General features: G+C 50.6%; 1 protein-coding gene across 9 annotated transcripts in view; it reads right to left on the reverse strand.

The window, feature by feature from the left end:
* Nucleotides 1-21497, reverse strand: part of LOC114452949 (histone-lysine N-methyltransferase 2C-like) — a 45613-nt gene that overhangs the window by 19693 nt on the left and 4423 nt on the right. For 3 of the 9 annotated variants that reach the window (XM_028432496.1, XM_028432499.1, XM_028432493.1), the window contains exons 9-53: nt 20493-20643; nt 20171-20342; nt 19957-20071; nt 19709-19872; nt 14920-19457; nt 14701-14844; nt 13735-14612; nt 13522-13629; nt 12822-12947; nt 12229-12348; nt 12051-12152; nt 11866-11970; nt 11203-11384; nt 10965-11129; nt 10767-10870; nt 10623-10682; nt 10244-10346; nt 10062-10165; nt 9814-9939; nt 9627-9731; nt 9419-9543; nt 9145-9346; nt 8925-9002; nt 8621-8656; nt 8122-8265; nt 7880-7912; nt 7677-7775; nt 7258-7596; nt 7104-7177; nt 6748-6957; nt 5361-5943; nt 4429-5258; nt 4043-4324; nt 3652-3959; nt 3390-3580; nt 2867-3298; nt 2445-2782; nt 2233-2344; nt 1721-2104; nt 1528-1642; nt 1304-1370; nt 1153-1216; nt 843-1075; nt 347-739; nt 109-216 (exon numbers count right to left, since the gene is read on the reverse strand). In XM_028432496.1, coding sequence (XP_028288297.1) covers nt 109-216; nt 347-739; nt 843-1075; nt 1153-1216; nt 1304-1370; nt 1528-1642; nt 1721-2104; nt 2233-2344; nt 2445-2782; nt 2867-3298; nt 3390-3580; nt 3652-3959; nt 4043-4324; nt 4429-5258; nt 5361-5943; nt 6748-6957; nt 7104-7177; nt 7258-7596; nt 7677-7775; nt 7880-7912; nt 8122-8265; nt 8621-8656; nt 8925-9002; nt 9145-9346; nt 9419-9543; nt 9627-9731; nt 9814-9939; nt 10062-10165; nt 10244-10346; nt 10623-10682; nt 10767-10870; nt 10965-11129; nt 11203-11384; nt 11866-11970; nt 12051-12152; nt 12229-12348; nt 12822-12947; nt 13522-13629; nt 13735-14612; nt 14701-14844; nt 14920-19457; nt 19709-19872; nt 19957-20071; nt 20171-20342; nt 20493-20643 — 13452 coding nt within the window. The remainder of the gene's footprint in view (nt 1-108; nt 217-346; nt 740-842; nt 1076-1152; nt 1217-1303; nt 1371-1527; nt 1643-1720; nt 2105-2232; nt 2345-2444; nt 2783-2866; nt 3299-3389; nt 3581-3651; nt 3960-4042; nt 4325-4428; nt 5259-5360; nt 5944-6747; nt 6958-7103; nt 7178-7257; nt 7597-7676; nt 7776-7879; nt 7913-8121; nt 8266-8620; nt 8657-8924; nt 9003-9144; nt 9347-9418; nt 9544-9626; nt 9732-9813; nt 9940-10061; nt 10166-10243; nt 10347-10622; nt 10683-10766; nt 10871-10964; nt 11130-11202; nt 11385-11865; nt 11971-12050; nt 12153-12228; nt 12349-12821; nt 12948-13521; nt 13630-13734; nt 14613-14700; nt 14845-14919; nt 19458-19708; nt 19873-19956; nt 20072-20170; nt 20343-20492; nt 20644-21497) is intronic. The other 6 variants (XM_028432501.1, XM_028432498.1, XM_028432497.1 and 3 more) reach the window with 6 other exon arrangements.

The raw sequence follows: 21497 nt of genomic DNA on the forward strand, positions 1-21497 counted from the left end.
GTAATTACAGGGAATTTAAACGGGAGACAAGAGTTTGTCCTGCTCCGGTCAGTTCTTAAGTGGCACAACTTGACTGAGAGGAGAAGTGTTGTGGTTCCGGTGTTTTACCTCCTGCATGAGCTGGACTCTCTGCCGCTCCTGCTGCTCTCTCAGTCTTTCCCTCCTCTCTCTCTCCTGGAAACCCTCACTGAACGGATTGTTGTCATCAAATTTGACCTGCGCAGATGACACGGCGAGTTTAGGATTGAGGCACCTCTCTAATGTACTCAGTCACACCACTCCCTCTGTTAATTCCGTTGACCCTTACTCGGTACAGATCAAGTGCTGCTGGACGTCTACATCTTACCTGAGGTGCTGAGGCAGCTCCATCTGGGCCTCCAGAAAGACCCCGGGGATCAGCTGTAAAGCCCACTGTGGTTGCTGTGTGACCAGGCACCATGGCTATGGAAGTCTGGGTGGCATTATTTAGGGTGGGGGGAATCTGAGGGGATGGATGTTGTGGCATCCTCTGCCCCATCCCACCTGCAGCTGCGCTACCTGGGGTCCAACCAGGAGGGACATTTGAGGCACAAGCCTTAGGAGGTCCACCCAGGTGGGACTGCAAGGGCACCATGGGCTGTGGTAGTGGGCTCTGAGAGATGACTGGGGGTGGTGGTGGAGGCTGTTGGAGGGCCCTCTGTTGCTGTTTGGTCCTGTAGTCCTCAATCAGCTCTGTATGGTCTTTCTGCTGCTTCCGGATCTGAAGACACACACAGTTTGTGTGCTCAACATACACATACTGACTGTGGTCAGCCGACACGGACATTAAAACGCATGTGGAAATGAGTGCTGGTGCTCTGTACCTGCTCCAGTTGTTTTTGGACTGTCCCTTGCTGCTCAGTGATGTAGCGGAGCTGGGCGGCATCCTCCTCAGCAAAGGCTCGTCCCGCCTTCTTGGCTGTTCTCTGTTTAGCTGACAGAGCCTTTTTGGTCTTGCGGTGGGCAGCGATCTGGTCCTCTAGGAGGCGCTGTTGCATCTGCAGGAGCTGCTGCGTCTCCCCAAGCCACTCTTCATACTGGCGCCGCTGAGCCTCATCTGCAAAAACAGAGATTCAAATGTTCAGCAGGTGTCCCCTAAGTCAGTCAACATGAAGATTATGTTCTGCTACTTACTGACAAAGCCCGAGCCGCAACTAGGTGGGCTGGGGCGCACCAGCTGAGGGTTCAACTTCCCATCCTGACAGGAAGAAAGGACACTAAGAGCTCAGCAGACATGTTTGTTGCCAGATTTACCAACAATCTGTGTAGATGTGGTTCAATGTACCTGTCCCACCGGTGCTGAAGGCTGCGAAGTTGGCTCAGTGCTCAAGGCTGCTGGGGCTGGCTGGAACCTGATACGGACAGACAGACAGAGTAGAAGGTGGTTTTTTAAAATGGAAATATTAACAGCATAGCAGTCACAGAGAGCTACATGGCTGCTTGCGGCATACAGACCGTGTGTAGTGGGGATTTTTTAAAATCAGGCTGTCAGAGGTCACAGAGCTGTACCTGTTGATGACCATGGGGTTCATTCCAAGGTTGCCTTGAGTCATCACCTTGTTGATGCCCTTCAAAGCCACCATCTTAGCCTTCATGATGGGGTCTGAGATGGAGTCAAAGTCTGCTGCACACAAGCACACACAGTGTTCGAAAAAAAAGAAAAAAAAAAGACCAAGAATGTAGGTTTAGGTTCAGGTCTTACCCATGTTAGGGAACACAGATTCTGGGTTAGACCTCTGTCTGATCATGGCCTGCATCTGCTTCTGTTGTTGCTGCTCCTGGCGCTCCTGGTCTAGAAGGTCTTGCAGGAGGAGTGGCTGCTCTTCCAGGAGCAAAGGCCTGGACTTGTTCTGATTCTGGGTCTGTGCAAGGGAAAAGGCAGTCTGGCTCTGGGCAGGGGCTGTAGGTGTAGGAGGCTGAGTTTGTGTGTTGAGGAGTAGGCGAGGCTGAGGGGGCTGGGCAGACAGTGGGTGAGAAGGTGCAGAGGGAGACACTGGAAGGCTCTGAGGGTGGGTAGTGAGGGGAGCAGAGGAGGAAGGGGGAGGTCCACAGGGTCTCTGCTCCTGCTGGAAGACGGATTGTTGAACTGGAGACAAGAATAGACAGTGAGAGAATATAGGGATGGGATCCAGAAACAGATTTTCTGTTCAATTCATCAGATCAACAATCAATAAAAAACATTATCAACAATCACAGTTGTGTGTTTGTGTTAACCTGCAGACATATGGGCATGAACCCTGGGAGCCATGCCTGATAATGGAGCCTGATCCTGGGTCTGAATGGCTGGAAGGGCCCCTGAGACTGAACAAGAGTCCTCCAACTTCTCCTGGAGGAAGAAAGCAGTAAGGTCATGTGTTCTTTATTAATCAGCACACTAATCAATTCATAGTGATTGGCAGAACCAGAAAAATGAGGGAAAGGCCTACCTTGTTGAGGAGAACAGATGTGGCCCGCTCGGGCCCAGCAGGGTGCTGTGGTGCCGAGGAACCATTCACAGATTCCGTCTTGCTGCTGTCCTTCATTTCTTGCTTTACCTGGCCTATCAAATGGGTGTCAGCCTTTCTGGAGCTGCCAGCGGCATCCCTCCTTTCTCCTCGCCCACTTTCCTCTACTGGCTCCCCCAGGTCCAGCTCCTCATTGAACATGTCCTTCTTGTCCTCCAGGTTGAGCTCAGGGTCCGCGTAGGCAATCAAGTCAAACTTCCCTGACAGCAGGATGTCATCAAGATGGAGGTCATTGGGACCAAGATCCAGGTCTTCTTTACCTGAAACAGAAATCCAGAGATTATGTCACACGTGTGTGTATGCAAGGTTCTATGTGTAAACAAATAGGGATCTGTGATTTGTACCATCTTCTGGGTCAAGGTTCAGGTTGAGATCGACCAAATCCTTCACTTCCACGTCCTCTAGATCCTTTACAGCCGAGTCCTCCCCCTCCAGGTTCTCCTCCATCCCATCAGCCCCTGGGAGTGCTGAATCACTGCCTGAGTGACCAATGTGCTGCTGGTCTGACGCATTTGGCTGTTCAATGCTGCCTGCTATCACCATCTGCTGGCCAATCTCAGCCTCACCCATCCTGGTACCTGGACCAGGCCTGACTCCAGAGGGCTGGGGATCCCTGGGAAATAGGTGCGGGGCCTCTGGCTCTTGGACTGTGGACATGGGAAAGGGCAGCCTCAGGCGGTTCTCTGGAGCACGGTGTCTGAGCTCTATGTAGGGCTGTCCCATGATGTTGTGCTGCTGCATGGGGAGGGAGCGGGGCAGGAAGGCCTGGGGAACACCTGTACAGAGAAGCAGGATACAGCAGAGATAACTGTTAAAAATGTATTTATGAAACACACATCATATCTGACATGATATTTCTGTCCTAACCTGGCACCATGTGAGGCTGAGCATTAGCAGCCGCAAGCTGTCGGATGCCGGTAAACTCCCCAGACATCGGCCTTCTCATCTGGACAGGGACTCCCTCTCCTACACTTAGTCCAGATGGAGGCATAGATCCCTGAGGAGGACGCAGGAAAGACTCCTGGAGGGCTGCAGGTGCTCCGGGAGGAACAGCAAATCTGGAAAGCAGAGCAGATATGAGTCCAACAGATCAGACTGCGTCGGAACCACATTTGGTTGCTCCTCTCACCTCATAGCAGGCCCTCGGACACCTAACTCTCTGAAGGCTCTCTGTTGCTCTACTGAGAATCCCCCGGGAAACCTCGGAGCTCCAGTCCCACCAGGCACCGTGCCAGGGTAGGGGGGCGGAGGACGCCCAAATGGGTCAGTTGGAGGAGCAGTGGAGGAGTCCTCCTGAGACCAACTGTGCAGAGATGTGGCAGAAGCAGGTGTGGGTCGAGCAGCCTGTGGTACAGCTGGTTCCTGCAGACCTTTCTCCTGCCGTAAAGCACTCTTCTGCTGTTGCTGCCTCAGGATGAGCTGCCGGAGCCGCTGTCGCTGCAACCGAAGGAGCAGATTAAACACAGGAGGACATGGGAAAAGCAAGAACAGATGAAGAACATTGGAGAGCACAGTCATACCTGTCTTAGTTTCTCCTCTGAGTCACCGAGCTGAGGCAGCATGCTCATTGGTCCATCTCCAGAGGCCACGCCCAGCACTGACATTTCATTGGCTGCTGTTTTGTCTGTCTGTGGTTGGCATGCTGTCATGGGAACCTGCTCAAATAGGTCGTGACCTGGGGTCTGACTAGCCAAAGAGCTGCTGCCATCGTCTGTCATCCCAAAGTGCTTCGGGGTCTGACTGCTGGGGGTTCTGAGAAGTGAATCATGCTGCTGCTGTTGTTGATGTTGTTGTCCTGGAGACTGCAGTGACACACCAGAAAAGGGATAAACAGAAAATGTGGTTTCTGTGCTGTGGCTGATATTAGTTTTATCTTATCTTATCTTATTATCTTGCAGTTGTTTACCTGATGGGCTGCTGCTGTAAAAGCTGATGGCTCCGCAATGAGTCCTGAAGCCATAGGGGAGGACCCGGAGCCTGCAGGATGAGAAGGTGAGCTCTCCACTGGGGCCTGGGTGAATGGCTCATGGGTCTTCTGGGGTCGAGGTGTGGAGGGTTGCTGAGCAAACAGTTCTGGTGAGGGTCGTGGTGTACCAGCAGACTGGGTGTAGGGGTCAGTGTTCCACTGACTCCCTGGTGATCGTGGGAAACGCTCAGTGACAGAGGGATGGGGTGTCCCGGGGTTAGAGGCGTACGGATCCAGGGCTGGGTGGGAGGGGGATGGGCGCTGGTTACAGTGGTCTAGTCTCAGTGTAGGGGGGGTGGACAGGTATGTAGGGTCAGAGTGGGAGCGGGGTGTGCCAGGGGTTTGAGGGTTTGTGTAAGGGTCTGGCGAGGGCCGGGAGGTCAGAGGTGACTGCTGGGCAAAGGTGTCTGCAATTTGTTGGCTATAGTCAGGCCGGGGGGTTCCTGGTGTCTGAGAGTAGGGGCTGCGGTGGGGTGAGCCCAGTCCTGAAAGGGGGCTAGAGGGAAAGAGAGGTTCCTGTGACAGAGGGAGGCCCAAACCCAGGTCTGTTGGTCTAGAGGGGTCCCTCCTTCCTCCTCCTGTGCTGCCAAATACCTCCTGCTGGGGGGGCATGGGTGCTTTAAACACATTTCCTTGGACCAGCTCACCAGCCCGACTGTAAGATTCAGATGCTATACGCACATTGTTCCTTTGGTAGGTCTCCGGTGCTCGGATGCCAATAGCGGAGCCAGAAGGGGGGCTCATCATACCAACTTTGCTCTGCTGCAGGCCTGCAAGGAGGAGACAGGGAGGAGGAGACATCAGGAGGAGACACAGATAAAGAGTCATCAGGAGTATTAGACTGTCAGGATGAGGAGCAGATTAGGAGTTACCTGACTGGACTCCAGGATTCCTGGAGATGTCAGAGGCCTTGGAGTCAGGAGACAAAGGGGACCCTGTGGAGTCATGTGCGGGGGAGGCACTCAGTGAGGTGCGTTGCTGCTGCTGGGGGGCAGAGGGAGCTCCTGACTGGGAGGAGGTGGGGCGAGGAGTCCCTGCCATTTTACTATAGGGATCCCAGGGTGAGGAGGGGCGGGAGGAGGGTGGGGAAAACATCTGGGGGGAGGATGGGGGCTGGTGGAGTGGGGACGAAGAGTGGGGGGAGTGAGGGAGTGAGGGGAAGCCAGAGGGGGGAGGGGCTTGCGGTCGGAGGAAGACATCATCAGTCGGGCCTGAGCCTCCTGTCAGGAGGAGATGCTGCCTAGACTGGCCATCCCTGGATGGGTGCACAGGAGAGGCGCTGCCCCCAGTGACAGGCTGGTGACCGGGTGTCAGAGGGCTGCGGCAGCCGGTTTCGGGGGACAGACTGTCAGAGGTCCGCTGATTGGCTAACAGCTGGCGTTGCTCATTCTTCACCTGCTCCAGCTTCTGAGTTGCTTCCATCTTGGCCAGCTGCTTGCTCTTCTGACGCATTTGCTGCAGCAAGAGAGAGAGGGAGAGAGAGAGAAAGATAGAGAGAGAGAGAGGGAGAGAGAGCGAAAGATAGAGAGAGAGAGAGGGAGAGAGAGAGCAGTTTGGTGATGGACCTGTCAGCCTATAATGCAAACAGTCAGATTCAGACAGCTGCTGACTGTGTCACAGCCCCCTTTGAGCGACCTTTGGTCCAGAGACGGCAGCCATTGCTACTGCAGGCTAAATGTGTTTGAATCCTCTGGCAGGTAAACATCAGTCTTATTCAGCTCTGTCTAACCAGTGTTTGATTCAAACTGATCAACATGAACACAGACGTGCTTGAACCAGGAGATGGACTGAGAGGATCATGGTTCCAGGAGTACTTTAGAATAAAGTGGTTTGATGAAATATCTGAAGCTCGGATTTTATAAATACGATGCAAACAAATTTTTAGAAAGAAGTGTGATCAGTTTCATGTTTTTACAATTTCTGTTCATTTTAGGGATTTCATTCATACATTATTCCAAAGACATACAGTTAATAATTCATTAATGAAAGCTAAATTAACCCCGAGATTAAGGTGTGGAAACCTTGAACTTCAGTGCAGAGTTAAACACACAGCAACTGTTTGTGTTACTTCATCTTAATCTGTAATCTGATTGTACTGATTGTATTCATGTCCTTTTGTTGTTTTATTTAGCCTGTCCTGTTAACTGGTAGAAGAGTGATCCCACGGCCCTCTGTCCTGCAGCACACAGGGAAGGTGAATGTGGTAGCCTGGTCCTGATTTCCCAATCTGGTTCTGTTTGACAACAAAAGGCTGCTTACTTGTCTGAGCTTCCACTCCTGCTCCTGCTCTGACTCTCTGGTCCTCAGTGGATCTTTAAATGCCATATCTGCCTCCATGGAAACAGGATCGTACGGTCCCGATAGCGGAGGCTGCTGCTGTGGCTGTGAGGGCGGCTGGCGTTTAAGTGGATCATTGGACAGCTGCACCTTGCTGATGCGCTGAGCAGCCCGGTTGTCCCGAGCTTTTTGCTGCACAACAAACAACACACAGAGATGCCTTTAAAAGATCTGGGCTACCATACAAGACACAACTTGTGTGAGCACATGCTGCTGTGTTTCTGATGGCAGAGCAGTGACCTGAGGTTTGACAGGATGAGGGGAGGAAGTTTACTCACCACGTAAGGCGCTCTGTCCTGGGAGCTGGCTTTCCTCCACAGCTTAGCAATCTGCTTCACTCGGGTGGACCAGTCTGACAAACACAGTTATACGTGTTAGCAACCTGTGTGACGCCGTGCTGGTGGCAATGACTGTGTGTGTGTGTGTATGTACCAGGGTACTGCTGTCTCAGCTGGGGGAAATTGGTGTTACAGTAGAGGACTGGAGCAACGGTAGCCAGCTCTCCCAGACTTTCCTCCTTCTCCCACTTTAACATGCTCCTCTGAGCCGTGGACAGTGCATCCTGCTCACCCTCTGCTGCTGATGTCTGACTGGCCGACACCAAGCTGGGGGCGTGGCCTTGGACAGGAGCAGTTGGAGGGCCCTCATAAGAAGACGCTCTGAAGCCTGCAGCTGAACCCTGGGGGCCACCGGGCATCACGGGAGTGTGTGTAAAGTGAGAAGCAGCTGGCATCGGCCCGTTCATCAGAGGCATGCGAGGAAACATAGCAGCTGCAGGGAGGCACAAATAATCAATGTATGTGATCATTTAAACATGCAGCTGCTGTCTGTCCCTTTGTGTGTGTGTATACCTGAGCTGTGTGTGTGTTGGTCCTGCTCTGGCTGGCGGCTGCTGCTGCTTGGACTCAGAACAGCTGTGAACACCTCCTCCACATCCTTCCCCTCCAGCTCTGCACGCAAACACAAGTTAGAGACACATACGTTCCACAGTAGTGTGTGTGTGTGTGTGTGTCTTTGCTCCTAACAGAAAAAGATGTCACGATCACGGTCTTACCTGGAATCTTGTACAGTTTGCTGAGGATGGCACCTGAAACAAAACAAACACAGGCGTCCTCAGATGCATTCAGACTAGTGCTGCAACAAACGAGTATTTTGATACTCGGGTACTCGATGAATACTTTTGCGATTATTCGAGTACTCGGATCACACGTAAATGTCATAGTTGATGTTTGGCAACACCAGCGTGGCTTCAACGGTTCCACTAGACACAGATCATTAACAGACCCTTTCTCTTACCATCAGACACCATCTTGTCAAGTTCAGGGCTCAGGATGACATCCAGAGGCTCCTCTGGCTCTACCTTTTGACCACGCCCACCACTTTCTGTCAGTTTAGAGTTGAAAGAGGGATCATCAGCCATGGAACTGATGTCCAGACCAGCTAAGAAAGAAAGAGAGGGGGGTGTTAAATAAATGAAAGACAGAAGTGGAAGAAAGCGGGAGGACCAGGTTGAGGCATCTAGAAAAGCAGCAGCTGTACAGAGGGGAGAGCAGTTAGCTTCTCATCACTGAGACTGAAACCAACAGACTTCCTACATACTCCTCCTCCTCCTCTTCTTTCTCCTCCAACAATATAAATAGAATATATTCTCTAAAAACTGTTCTAACATGATCCGTTTCTCTACTAAGAGGAGGAACATGAGGAGGAGACGGAGAGGAATGTAGAAAGAGGATGTGGAGAGACAGGAGAAAGAGGAGAGGGACAACGAAGAGGAGGAGAACCTGTGAAGTCTTACCAAATGGAGAGGGGGAGCGCTCCACGTGGAACTGACCTGAAACAAACAAACAATGATCTGAGGCTCAGATTCTTCTTCGTTGGTGCAGTATGGGGTCCTGTACCAGCTGACTAAGCCTAATGAAGACGTTAGTGCCGACTACACATGACGACCGTCATGCAGAGACAGGAAATTGTGGGTAAAATTGTGTAGTGTGTCCCCAGCCTAAGAGCGAACTTTTCATTGTGTGTGTGTGTCAGCTGATAACACACACTAATGGTTAGAGGATGATGATGGTGGTGATGATGTAACAGTGTCTGTGTACCTGAAGGTGCAGTTGCCAGTATGTGTGGGTCGATGTTGAGGACATCAGACAGATCCACAAGAGCTTCCTCCGACATCGCTGGATGAAACACACACCCCCCCACACACACACACAGTTCATGGTTCTGAATATAGGACGAAGTAACGACTTGTTTCGCCTTATATTTCAGCTGATGAATCAGGAGATGAAGAAATGATGAAACATGTTCAGAAATACTCACGCAGTGCCCTCTGCTTCTTCATAGTGCTGGTTCTCATGGTGCAAACAGGTAGCCCAGCCTGGGAAGGGCCATGTGGTCCAGGGGCGGCGACTCTCAAGTCACCTGTGGTTGCTCCCGATTGCCGGTCAGCTGCCATCTCTGGCCCCACCTTTCTGTCCACCTGGCGTGTACGATCCAGAAGATCGCGACCAAAAAAGGCTTCCTGAACAGAGAGGGACAATCCATCAGAACACTGGAGGTTTTCCAGGCCTGTGTGGGTACCTGTGGGTGCTACCTGGAGATAAGAAGGAAAGGCCTCCTCCAGCTTCGTCTTTTTCTTCCTGTACCTCTTCTTCACCTTTTCCATTGCTTGGTCAGCTGCAGGAGCCAGCTCCATGGCAACCTCTGTTTCCAACATCCCTGACCAATCACAACGAAGAGTCATTGTCAAGTCCAGTTACTGAATAAAAAGTTACCTCAGAAACAGGACATAGCCGCCCCACCTTCTTCTCGACCTAGCAGAGTCTCTGTTGAATCTTTCCTACACAGTTTGATTCTGTTTGGACCGGCTTTACCCCCACGCTGACGCACCATGAAACCCCCGATACCTGAGACAAAGATGCAAAGGGAGAGGCACAGTTAGAGACAGAGACAGAGTCAAAGACAGGCAGAGACAGACAGAGATAGTACCAGGCCTGTAGGGCTTCCTCTTCCTCTTCTTGCCATCAGTAACCTCAGGTTCCTTTGTGGCGTCATCGCCGTGGAGGTGGTCTCTTTCAGGGCTGGAGTCGGATTTTATGTTGTACTCTCCATCACCTGAACGCAGAATCATGGATAGCATTTGTTTGCAGGTTGATACTGATGTTTGGACACCTGCTGAATTGATCCATCATTGTGAGGTCCTCAGTAGTACACAAGGACAGCTGTGAGTGACTGACCTCTGGTGTGGTCCTGCTCACTGGGTGGGTCTGGGTCAGGTGGGGTCTGTAGGACAGACACACTGTTCTGGTTGATGATCCTCAGCTTTAGTTTGGGTTTACACCTGGAGACAAGGAGCAGTCCATCAGTCCTCTGACTCTTGAGACTGACCTACAGAGGGAGTCTGCAGCAGCAGCCTTACCTGCGGTACCGGCGTGGTGACGTTAGAGGTTCCACCAGAGACTGCAGGTGTGACAGGCCGGACTCCGTGAGACACACTCCGTCCTGAGTGTACGTCTTTGTGTCTATAGAAACAAGAGTCACTAAATGATTTTAAAGGTTCAGAAAACCCTGTTATGACACTGATCAGCTGGCTGTTGTTTTCTCAGTAGGACAGCAGTCATCAGTATCAACATCACTTCCAGAAAACAGTCCTCAGGCTGTTGGAAAGGAAGGTCTCAGTGTTCAGTCTGTTCACACAGCGGCCAATAACACTTCCCTAATGGAACTTCTAACAAGCTCAGATTGTCTTTGCCTTTATACATCACTTTGTGTGTCTGTGATGGAGGGAGAACACTGACCTGGGTCTCTGATCCTGGGGACGATCTGGGCCCTGTATGGACCCAAAGAGTCTGTCCTCCCTGGAACAAATAGTCTACAATCATCTCACAGCTCCATAATAAAAGCTTTTGTGTGTGTGTGTGTGTGTGTGTGTGTGTGTGTACCAGAGGAGCTGTGTGTTCTGCACAGTGAGCAGTCGAAGCCTTCATCAGCAGCGGCCTCCACCTCATCTTCCGTGGACAGACCCTGACACAGAGCATGGACCCACCTACACACACACACCAACCAGGCCGCACAGTTTCAGCAAGCACAAGAATGAAAGTAGAGAGACAAACAGACAATGCTGTGTGTGTGTGTTTCACCTGTCACACTGATGGCACTGTATGATGAGGTCGTCCTGTGTGTACGCTCTCTGACACAGTGGGCAGCCGCGTAGACTGCCACACGGCCCACACAGACTGTAGTTACTCTGCCAATCACAGTGCATCCCGGGGGATGTGGAGCCGCACTGAACACACCACACACACCTGAGAACACACACACACGTGACGTAAATACCACACGTGACCAACCGACCAACTGTCTGACAGATTAACCCACCATTTGCATTTCCAGGCTCCTTTTGGTACCGTGTGCAGGGGCGGGTCCAGGCAGTAGGTGTGGTAGCTGATGTCACAATCGTCACATAGCAACAGTCGTCCAGGATCACTAGCCTCGCCACATGCCTCACACACTGTACACTCCAGACAGCGCCACCCTTTGGTCAGAATCACCCGGGTAATCTAATCAGATTAGAAAAAGAAGACCATGATCAAGTCACAAAGCTTATTCAGATTAGAGTTTACATTAACCAGCATGTTGGCAAATGATCAAATGATCAGATTACACAGATATAAATCAGTTTTTAAAACACTGAACATATGTAATAAGCAATCCGATTATAGTGGAAAAATGTAAACTAAGAGTAACCTTGGATTACGAGTGTTTTAAGAAATTTCAACTTGATAAATGAGCGATGTCTAGGAATACTCCCAACCCAAGGTACCACTGTAATCGTATCCAGAGTATTGGAAAGCTACTTGAATAAACACAAAATCCATTTACAGAGAGTAACCAGATTACTGGCCAAATAGACAGGATAACTGGATTAGATTGAGAGACACAATAACGACACCATGATGTGTGACAGAACAACTGAAGTTACACAATAATAAGTATAATTCTGAAAAATTAGCAGATTAAACACATTACAAGCATACTGACCTTGACGTTGACACAGTAGGGATGGTAGCACTGTCCACACTGAGAACAGGCCAACAGTCTCCCTTCAGCTCCCTGACCGAAGCTCCCACACACTACACACATGTCCTGCACACACACACACACAGGTTATTGATCCAGCATGTCTTCTCCATGGTGAAAGCCTGTTTATGCAGAGGAGAACGTACCTGTTTGAGGGTGAAGTGGTCAGAGGTCGAGAACATAACCACCGTGTTGTGCATCGAGTTCTCCTCCTCGTCCTTTGACTGGAACGGCTCTACATAACCACACTAACACACAGACAGCAGCACTCAGTACTCCATGACCCATGATTTATCAGCTCTGTGTGTGTGTGTGTGCACTTACTCCAGGTGACACAGTCGGACTGTCCTGAGTCTTTATCCGGCTCCGTCCTCTCCCTCCTCTGCCTCCTCCAACACCGCCACCCCTCGACCTCCTCCTGCTGGGAAAGCCCGAACCGCGGCCCTGAGGGAAAGGGGGGGCAGCAGAGGAGAAGAGAAAAAAAGCGAGTCAGACAATAAGATGGTGACTTATTTTCTATCACCAATTGGTTGCCTTGGAAACACTGACAGTGTGTCTCCTCACAGACCTAACTACAAACAACTTTCAAGGACTTCAAGGGACGTTTATGATTGAATCCCATACAATAATACATAATGAATTTTGGCAATTGTCCCACATTTATTACAGCCTCTGAATGTCCCACGCTCACAACTGTCCCTGAACATACCTAACCCATTACAGACAGTCGTCAAATTACAACCCATTTGAGCCCAGGGGAGTGGAGACACAGAGACACAGTGAGGTCCAGCAGACAGACCGGCAGACTGACAGCCAGGGCATGTGTGGTTCTCACACCATTACATGCCAAAGCAAAGTCAGAGTTAGTCAGGTGCTGGTCAGTTACAGCCTTTAAGAGTTCGGGTGTACTTCTTTACCACTTTCATGCTCCAGAGGGGAGAGTCCGGTGGGCGGGGCATAGGGCTGTCCCACCCTCCCTCCCCCGTAGAATCCTGGGAGGATGAGGGGGGGCTCACTGCCCTGCGATTACTCCACCACGAACCCTGAGTTGAGGAGGAGGAGGAGGGTGGTGAAAGGTGAATGGAGGCCAAAGAAAAGGAGGAAAGGGGGTTGGGGGGGGGGGGACAAAATGCAATAACATAAATGCAACAGCCACAAAACAAAAAGTCAAACAGAAAAGATAAATGAGACAATGTTACCATGCAATCATCCCGGAACACAGTGTATCCACAGGACGCCAAACTGATCAATAATCACATGCAGTGATCAACAATCTGCATGAGACCCTACACTGTGTGTGTGTGTGTGTTTATCAAGCTTTCATGCTGAGAGGGGGAATGCAATGTCAGTGACTGAAAGGGGAGGAAGAAGAGGATGCAGAGGAACACTGGTTCTTCAGACTCCCTGATGAAACGGGGGTAGCTATTAATTATCAATCATTCAGAATGATATGTGCCTCTTCCTAACCAGCTGTATGTGGTGCACAGAAACAGGTTTTCACACATGATGAAACACGCAGTTCAACTTTTCAAATTTAACACCTGTGTACATTTACCGCTGTTACATGTGTCATCCTCATCTACGGAGGTTTACTTAAACAGGTGAAAGGCCACCCACCTGTTTGACTCTGGTTCTGCCAGGAGAGAACTTCCTCTTAGAGATGGCAGGCTTCCCCATGCCAATTTTAGGAGTGAAGGAGAGCACGGTGGGGGGAGGTGCCAGGTGCTGCAGAAGACAAGAAGAGGTCAGTCAAGAGGGGGACAGAATGAGAGGAGGGAGAAAAAGACAGAAGTGAAATGGAGTCCGTCAGAGGGATTTGGTCAGTTTTACCTTGGAGATTGGTGGAGACTCCCTGGCAAAGGGGGAACACCTGAGTGGAGGTGAGGTTGGGGAGAGTTCAGGTGGGGTGACAGGAGCTCTGACGGGGGAGGTCTCTGGGGAGGCCTCAGTGGAGAATGGAGACTGCCTGAGACGGATTGAGAGGTCGTCTAAAGGCCTGGAGGAAGGAGGAGGCCTGAGAGTCCGAGTCTTACCCCTACGAGAAAAGGTGAGTGGGGGGGAGGGCGAAGAAAGGTGCAAAAGGGAGGGGGGAGGAGATGAGGTCATCAACTCCATCACCTCCATATCCAAAGAGGGATCCAAGTCCAGCACGGGGCTCACTGGATCCTCCTCCACATCTACATCTGATTGTTCTCTGTGCACCTCCCCGTCCTCCTCTTCATTTATCTGAAGAGGAGTCACTGCTTCTGAGGTTTCAGGCTCCTCCTCATTCTCCAAAGGCTCAGCAGGTGAATGGCGCTCTTCTTTGGTGGGTTCTGTTGCCACAGCAACAGGTTTAAACAGGCTCTGTGATTGGCTGTTATGCTCCAGCCCCATATTTCCTCCTATCTCTTCTGTTTGACTGGTGGGTTTGTCTTCCTGGGGGCAGTCTTCTATGGAAGGGCACAGGTTCTGAGGGGAGAAGGTGTGTGAGGCAGTCCTGTGAGGTGAGGAAAAGGGGGAGGCCTCTAGAGAACCAGCTCTAGGAGAAAAATAGGGAGGTGACTGAGGCAATGGGAGTGGGGAGGCAGGAAGTGAAGAAGAGGGGGATAATGAAGGCTGTGGGAGAGACAGCGTAGACTGTGGCATGACGGGCCAAGGGGAGAGCGCATCCAGCTGTGAGAGGGGGGGTGAGGCAGCAGCAGCATGAGAGGGAGACAGCTGGACTTCTGCAGAGACAGAAACAAGGAAATTAATACCGAGACCAGTTTAGAGTCACTACAGAGCAGTTGGAGGAACAGTGCAGCTGCTGATTACCTGAAGCCAGAGGTTTTGACCTGCAATCTTCATCCTGGTCTCCTACTCCCTCTGTGCTCACAGACTCCTCTTTTGGACTCTCCCCACCCTCTAGTTGTTGTTCAGTCTTCCTCTGCTCCACCTCCCCCTCAGCCATGTTGATGTCTAGAGGAACGAGAAGCCTTTATAAGCACAGAAACTGATGCAGGCAGCACAGTGAGTGGCTGTTCCGATACTCACCCGCAGACTCACTCTCTGTTTTTGTTTCTTGCTCGGAGACATCAGAGGGGCTTCCAAGGCCTGAACCAGCACCAGGCTGCACAGGACAAGTTTCAGACTGTCCAAGGTTCGCAGAAACACAGAGGACAGGATCACAGCTAGGATTTACCTCACAGTGCATTGGACTAATAGACCCAGGACTAGACAAAGGTGCTGGCTGTACATGGCTAGCAGGACCAGAACTAGGGGTAGTGGGTCCAGGACTAGGCCTATGCTCTGGCTGCACAGGACTACTGGGACCAGGACTTGGAGCAGTCTTTGTAAAACCCAAATCCTTGGGGCCACAATAAGCAGAGCTAGACTGAGCTTTTGGATCATGACAGGAGACTGTCAGAGGAGGGCTAATCTGTGCGGGGTCAGAGCATGTGAGACTAGCGGTTGTTTCACTAGTGTGGCTAGAACTAGGCAACACAGTGTTATCCTGAGTGGGGCTATGAGTAGGGCTAGTATGGACATGGCTGGTACTAGCCTCAGTGGAATAAACAGGAGTATGTGGTCTTTGATATGAAGGCCCTACTGAGGCAGTGCTTTGTTGGCTTCTTTCCACTGTAGACCTAACTAGAATGACGTGGGGACTAGCTGGGGACTCGCTAGTCTGACTCAGACTGGGGCTAATAGGATCATCGGGTACAGGATTGGCAGGTGTTGGGCTATTCTGTCTACTATGGTCTGATGGTTTAACAAGACCTATGTCAAGCTGAGCCACCCCAGGAAGAACAGAGTTCTGGACAATTGGACTGGCCACAACGTCCACATCTAGCACCGAACTGGTCAAAGTGGGACTCAGCTGTCCCCCAGTAAGGCCAGCGGTGGTTCCAGTGTCTAGAGTTGGACAACAATGGGTGTGATGAAATGCTTCAATGGCCTGAGGTGGGCTGTGAGGTGGGCTGTGAGGTGGGCTAACATGAATAACAGTGGCATGCACCTGGCTGTCATATGCTGCGCTGGCTAATGAGGGAGTCTTGGTTTCTGAATGGGCTACTATTGTGTAAACAGGACTAGCTTGACCAGCAGGACTAGACCTTGGAGGGTTGTGAATTACGTTAGCATCATTTACACTAGCAGAACAGGCACTGCCCTGCCCACTACGGTCTGAGGTAACGTAGCTCAGACTGTGGCTAACAGCGCTACTAGCTGGGCTAGTATCAGTCTGTGTACAGTGTGGAGGACTAAAGCTAGCTGGAGTTGGCAAAGGACTTGTCCGCACAGGAGCAGTCTGTGAGGGAGTGCAGGTAGTTTGAACGTGTGAGGGACTTGGGCTAGTCTCAGTATAAGCGAGTTCTGCGAACCCACAAACAGAGGAAGAAGTCCTCTCCTGTGGACCACTGTGGACATCTGTGTGGACTGGACTAGGATATGCAGAGCTAGTATGCACTGGACTGACAGGATGACTAGGACTATTCCTGGCCTGGTGATTGCCAGCTGCATCCATCTCCTCATTCTGACTTGAGATTAGGACTGGTGAGGGGCTAGGTGATTCTACCAAGGGTGGAGCACTCGGGCTGACTGGTTGCAAAGAGCAACTGCCTGTTTGTGTTACAGTGCAAGCTGACTGAGCTGTGGGGCTAATCTCAGCATCTACAGGGCTATTCTCCATTGGCATGGAGCTACACTTGCTGGCTTGAAGAGAGGTGGGAGGGCTCTTAGGCATTTCACCACAATGTGTAGGGCTAGCACTAGCTGAGCTAGCTTGGATATGTTTAGGGCTAGCTTTTGCAATAGCATCAGTGCAATGTGATGAGATTTCGCAAGGACTGTGATGAATGTAGCTAACTGTGGGAGAACTTTCCTCCATTTCATCAGCACAGGGTGAGCAAATTAGGCTACTGTGTTCCAGTGAAGTGTTAACGTGAACAAGGCTTTCTGGTGTCTGGGTAAGAGAGGCTTGAGGGGGCCGACAGAGATCAGGGGTAAGTGTACTACTTTGAAAAGATTCAAGCTCATTTGGGAGTCTCTCATCTGGACTGTTTTCTCGGGGCAGTGTGTGTGGGTCAGAGGAGGGGCTTAAAGGGAAAGGGCTACTTTTCGGTGTTAGGCCATCAAGGTTAGGACTTTGTTGCGTTGGGCTTTTTTCCAAGGTAGTTTGGATGCATTCTTTTGTAGGTGTTGACTGTGCAGCTAACTGAAAAGGAAGAGGGGCAATTTGAAGAGGCCTAACAACCTGTGTTGATGGCACTTTTACTGGACTAGCAGGCTGTGACAGACAACATGGTCTGGGTCTGAGTGAGGATGGTGATGGGCTATTTGGGGCTGAAACAGGCCTCACTGAAGCATGAATATTTGCTGTCCTAGTAGATCTAGAGTAGACTGATGAGTGGCCCTGTTCCAGTGTAGAAATGTCCTGTACAGCCAAATATCCCTGATGTGAAGGGCTGCTTGATCCAGGGCTCTCTTGGTCCAGTGTAGGTTCAGCATCCTGTGTAGAATTCTGAGGAGGGAATGTGTCTACTAGACTTTCAGGAGTAGGACTGTGCTCTCTTTGCGGAGGACTGTGAGGCTGTGAGATGAAGATGTTAGCAGGACTACATGATCTGTTGAGCTGTGTTGTAGTACTGTTGTCGTGTGCAGGGCTGCAGTGAGGCTCTGCAGTTAGGACCCTGGTAGGGCTATGCACTGGCTGAGTCAGAATATGTGACAGAGGACTATGTTGAGAATGTTCAAGGACACAAGACATCAGACACTCATCCTGTGTTGAATTCTGGGTGGGGCTAGAGGATGTGACGCTGGGCTGGTTTTGCTGGGACTGTTTTGAAGTCAAAGGGGTATGGCTTTGGTGCAGCTCCGCAGGACTATGTAGAGGCGGCTGACACTGTGTAGGGTCTTGTTGAGGACTAACTGGACTTACTAGACTAGGGAGAGATGGGATGTTGCGTTCATGGTTTTCTGAAGAATCATGGTTAGACAGTGAATTGCCTTCCTTTTGCTCTGCAGGAAAGTGAGCTAAATTGTTAGGAGAGTCGATTTGCGTTGGACAAAGGTGAGATGGAAGTAAACATTGCTGAAGATTGTTCTGATAACAATCAGATGCTGTTGAAGTTAGTTGGATCTCTGAGGGATCAGAGTGACCTGGTGAAGACCATTCTTCTTGCAATGCAGGACAGGGGGAAGATGGAGCAGGACTTTTTTGGATTTTTGTTAGTTCAGGGGGAGTTGGTGAAAGACATTCCTGTTGCTCTGTAGGACAGGGAGAATGTGGAGTAGAACTGTCTTGGATCTCTGTGGGACCAGGATGGGGTGGACTGTCTTTGATCTCTGTGGCACCAGGATGAGGTGGACTGTCTTGGATCTCTGTGGGTTCAGGATGAGGTGGACTAGAACTGTCTTGGATCTCTGTGGGACCAGGATGAGATGGACTAGAACTGTCTTGGATCTCTGTGGGAGCAGGATGAGGTGGACTAGAAGTGTCTTGGATCTCTGTGGGAGCAGGATGAGGTGGACTAGAAGTGTCTTGGATCTCTGTGGGAGCAGGATGAGATGGACTAGAAGTGTCTTGGATCTCTGTGGGAGCAGGATGAGGTGGACTAGATGTGTCTTGGATCTCTGTGGGAGCAGGATGAGGTGGACTAGAAGTGTCTTGGATCTCTGTGGGAGCAGGATGAGGTGGACTAGAAGTGTCTTGGATCTCTGTAGGAGCAGGATGAGGTGGACTAGAAGTGTCTTGGATCTCTGTGGGAGCAGGATGAGGTGGACTAGAAGTGTCTTGGATCTCTGTGGGAGCAGGATGAGGTGGACTAGAAGTGTCTTGGATCTCTGTGGGAGCAGGATGAGATGGACTGTCTTGGATCACTGTGAGATCTGGTTGATCCGGAATTCCATGGACCTTTGTGGGATCGAGGTGACGTGGACTTTCTTGGATTTCTATGGGATCAGTGTAAGGTGGACTTTCTTGAAATTCTGTGGAATCAGGGTGCGGTGGACTTTCTTGGATCTCTGTGGGATCAGGGTGAGGTGGACTTTCTTGAAATCCTGTGGGATCAGGGTGAGGTGGACTTTCTTGGATCTCTGCGGGCTCAGGGTGAGGTGGACTTTCTTGGATCTCTATGGGGCCAGGGTGAGGTGGACTTTCTTGGATCTCTGTGGGACCAGGGTGAGGTGGACTTTCTTTAAACTCTGTGGAACTGGGTTGAGTTGTACTTTGTTGGATATTTGTGGGACCAGGGTGAGATGGTGAGGGACATTCTAGTTGTTTTGCACTACAGGGGGAAGATGGGGCAGGACTTTGTTGGAGCACTGCAGGACCAGGGTAAGATGGTGTAAGACTGTGTGGTGAAGGTGCACAGATGGTCTTGATAGGACTCTGTGGTGACTCTGAACTGCCAAATTGGGCTGGGCTATGGGCGGCAGGACTGATGGGTGGAGCCTCTGTATGAACAAGAAGAGTGGCTGGCGTAGGACTGCATGGGAGCTCCTCCTCCTGAGGTCTACAGATGGAGCAGATGTAACCTTCAGTCCCTGCCCTGCCTTCCCCAGCCTGGACAACACAGTCTGCATGGACACACCTATGACAAACACAGTGAGGTATGGGTTTGAGTAATTCCCACATGGAGACTGAAAATGCACCAACTAATTCCCATCTCTCCTGAACCATGTTCCTTCCTGGATCAGTAAATGTCATCTACCCCATCAACACTCACACATGACTTCAAAAATGTTAACAAGAGCTTAGAGGAACTGTCACAATAAAACCCACTGCAGGGCTTTTATTGTGAAGCAGGAAGTCTGACATTAACAGCAGGTTGAGTGTTTGTACCTGTAGCAGCTGATACAGGTCAAATACTCCTGTGCGGTGTAGAGACTGGGGGCATAGCCACAGAGAGGGCAGGGCAGTGCTTGGTCACATGACACACACAGAAATGGGTGATTGGCCCACTGCCCTGCTGACCTCACACCGCAGCGGCGGCAGATTCTGCAGTTCTGATGGAGAGAACGTGTTAATCCAGTTCATCGAAAGTTACTCCAGTGTGTGTGTGTGTGTGTGTGTGTGTGTGAGAGTCTTACCTTGCAACTCCAGCTGGTGCTCGGTGTGTGATCCAGAGGTGGTGTGAGACAGTGTGTGTGGTAAGCTTTATCACACTCCTTACACACCAGCAACATTCCTTCATCCCCTCGCATCCTTACACACATGAACACACACAGAACACAAGTTGGTGTTTTATACTTTGCTTAGTGCTGCAATAACATCCATCAGGTAACCGTCAGACGTGTGTGTTACCTGCAGCCCTGACACACTCGACATTGCGGACACTGCCAGCCAACCCGGCACATGGGAGAGGGGTTCAGAGGCGGGTCCAGGCAACTGCCATGGTAATGTTTACCACAGCAACAGCACATCAACGAACCGCTGACCTCGCTGCCACCAGAACACACCACACATTGACAGGAGCCTGGAATGATGAACAGTGTCAGTCTGAGACAAACAGCGGGTGGAGCTGTGGTGCAGAACTCCAGTCAAAAAAGGAAGTGAGGTCACTATTCACGACGCATTTGCTTCTAATCCACTGTCCTTTGCCCAAAGAGCATGTGTGTTTGTGTACCTGTGGGTGTGTGTCTTGAACACAATGTGTGTCTCTGTGCCCAGTCCTGATGAGCTCCAGCAGCAGCAGCACAGGGAAAGTGGTAGCTCCGCCCACAGCCCGTTTCCTGGCAACGAAGCGACGCTCCGAGCCGGCGACAGAACACACAAACCTGGGCGGTGGAACAGGAGGGGGGGTAGGATTAGTGGGATGGTAAACGTTGCTCATGCTGTTAATTCATGCCTTTAAGATTGATCGGAGTGTATTAACTGGAACCAATCCATAGAATAAAATAAACGTGAATAAAAGAAGTCTTTCTGTGGATGGGCTGACACTGCGCATGTCCCTTAAAGGATTGATACCTGATCCTGTAGGTGACAACATATAGAGGCAGTCCGCCATTTTGAATTTTGTGGTAATTTTTGGTGATTTCCGACCCTCCTACAAAACATTTCACGCCTCACATACTTCATCCAATCAAGCTGAAATTCACTGTGTCCACTCAGGACACCATCGGGAATAGACGCCTTCCAAAACACTTTTAAACGTCTTACGGTGTGGCCGGGGCGTGGCCTCAAAATATAACGTTTTCACAGGAAACAGGAAGTAGCTATAACTTCTGTGTTTACTGTCCGATCTGTACCAAATGTCACATGTATGATCAGAGTCTGACCCTAAACACATCTATACAACAATATTGAGGCTTATATATAGGCTTTGACAGAGCGCCACCTACTGGCTACAAAAAAATATCATGTTAGCATACTGTTGCTAACTACTTGCACATGCTTCATCTAATTCACTTATAATGTAGTGTGTCTACTTTTGGGACAATTAGGAACACACATGTTCAAGATTGTGTCCTAAAGTATTACGGTTTGAAGGGGGCGTGGCTTCAAAACAGGAAGTAGCTGTAACTTCTGTGTTTACTGTCTGATCAGCCCCAAAATGGACATGTATGATCGGAGCCCCACCTTGAATACTTATGTCAAACAGTATTCAGTCTCTGGCACAACCTACTGGCTA

Source organism: Parambassis ranga, chromosome 20 (assembly GCF_900634625.1).
Source record: "Parambassis ranga chromosome 20, fParRan2.1, whole genome shotgun sequence".
NCBI lineage: Eukaryota > Metazoa > Chordata > Actinopteri > Ambassidae > Parambassis > Parambassis ranga.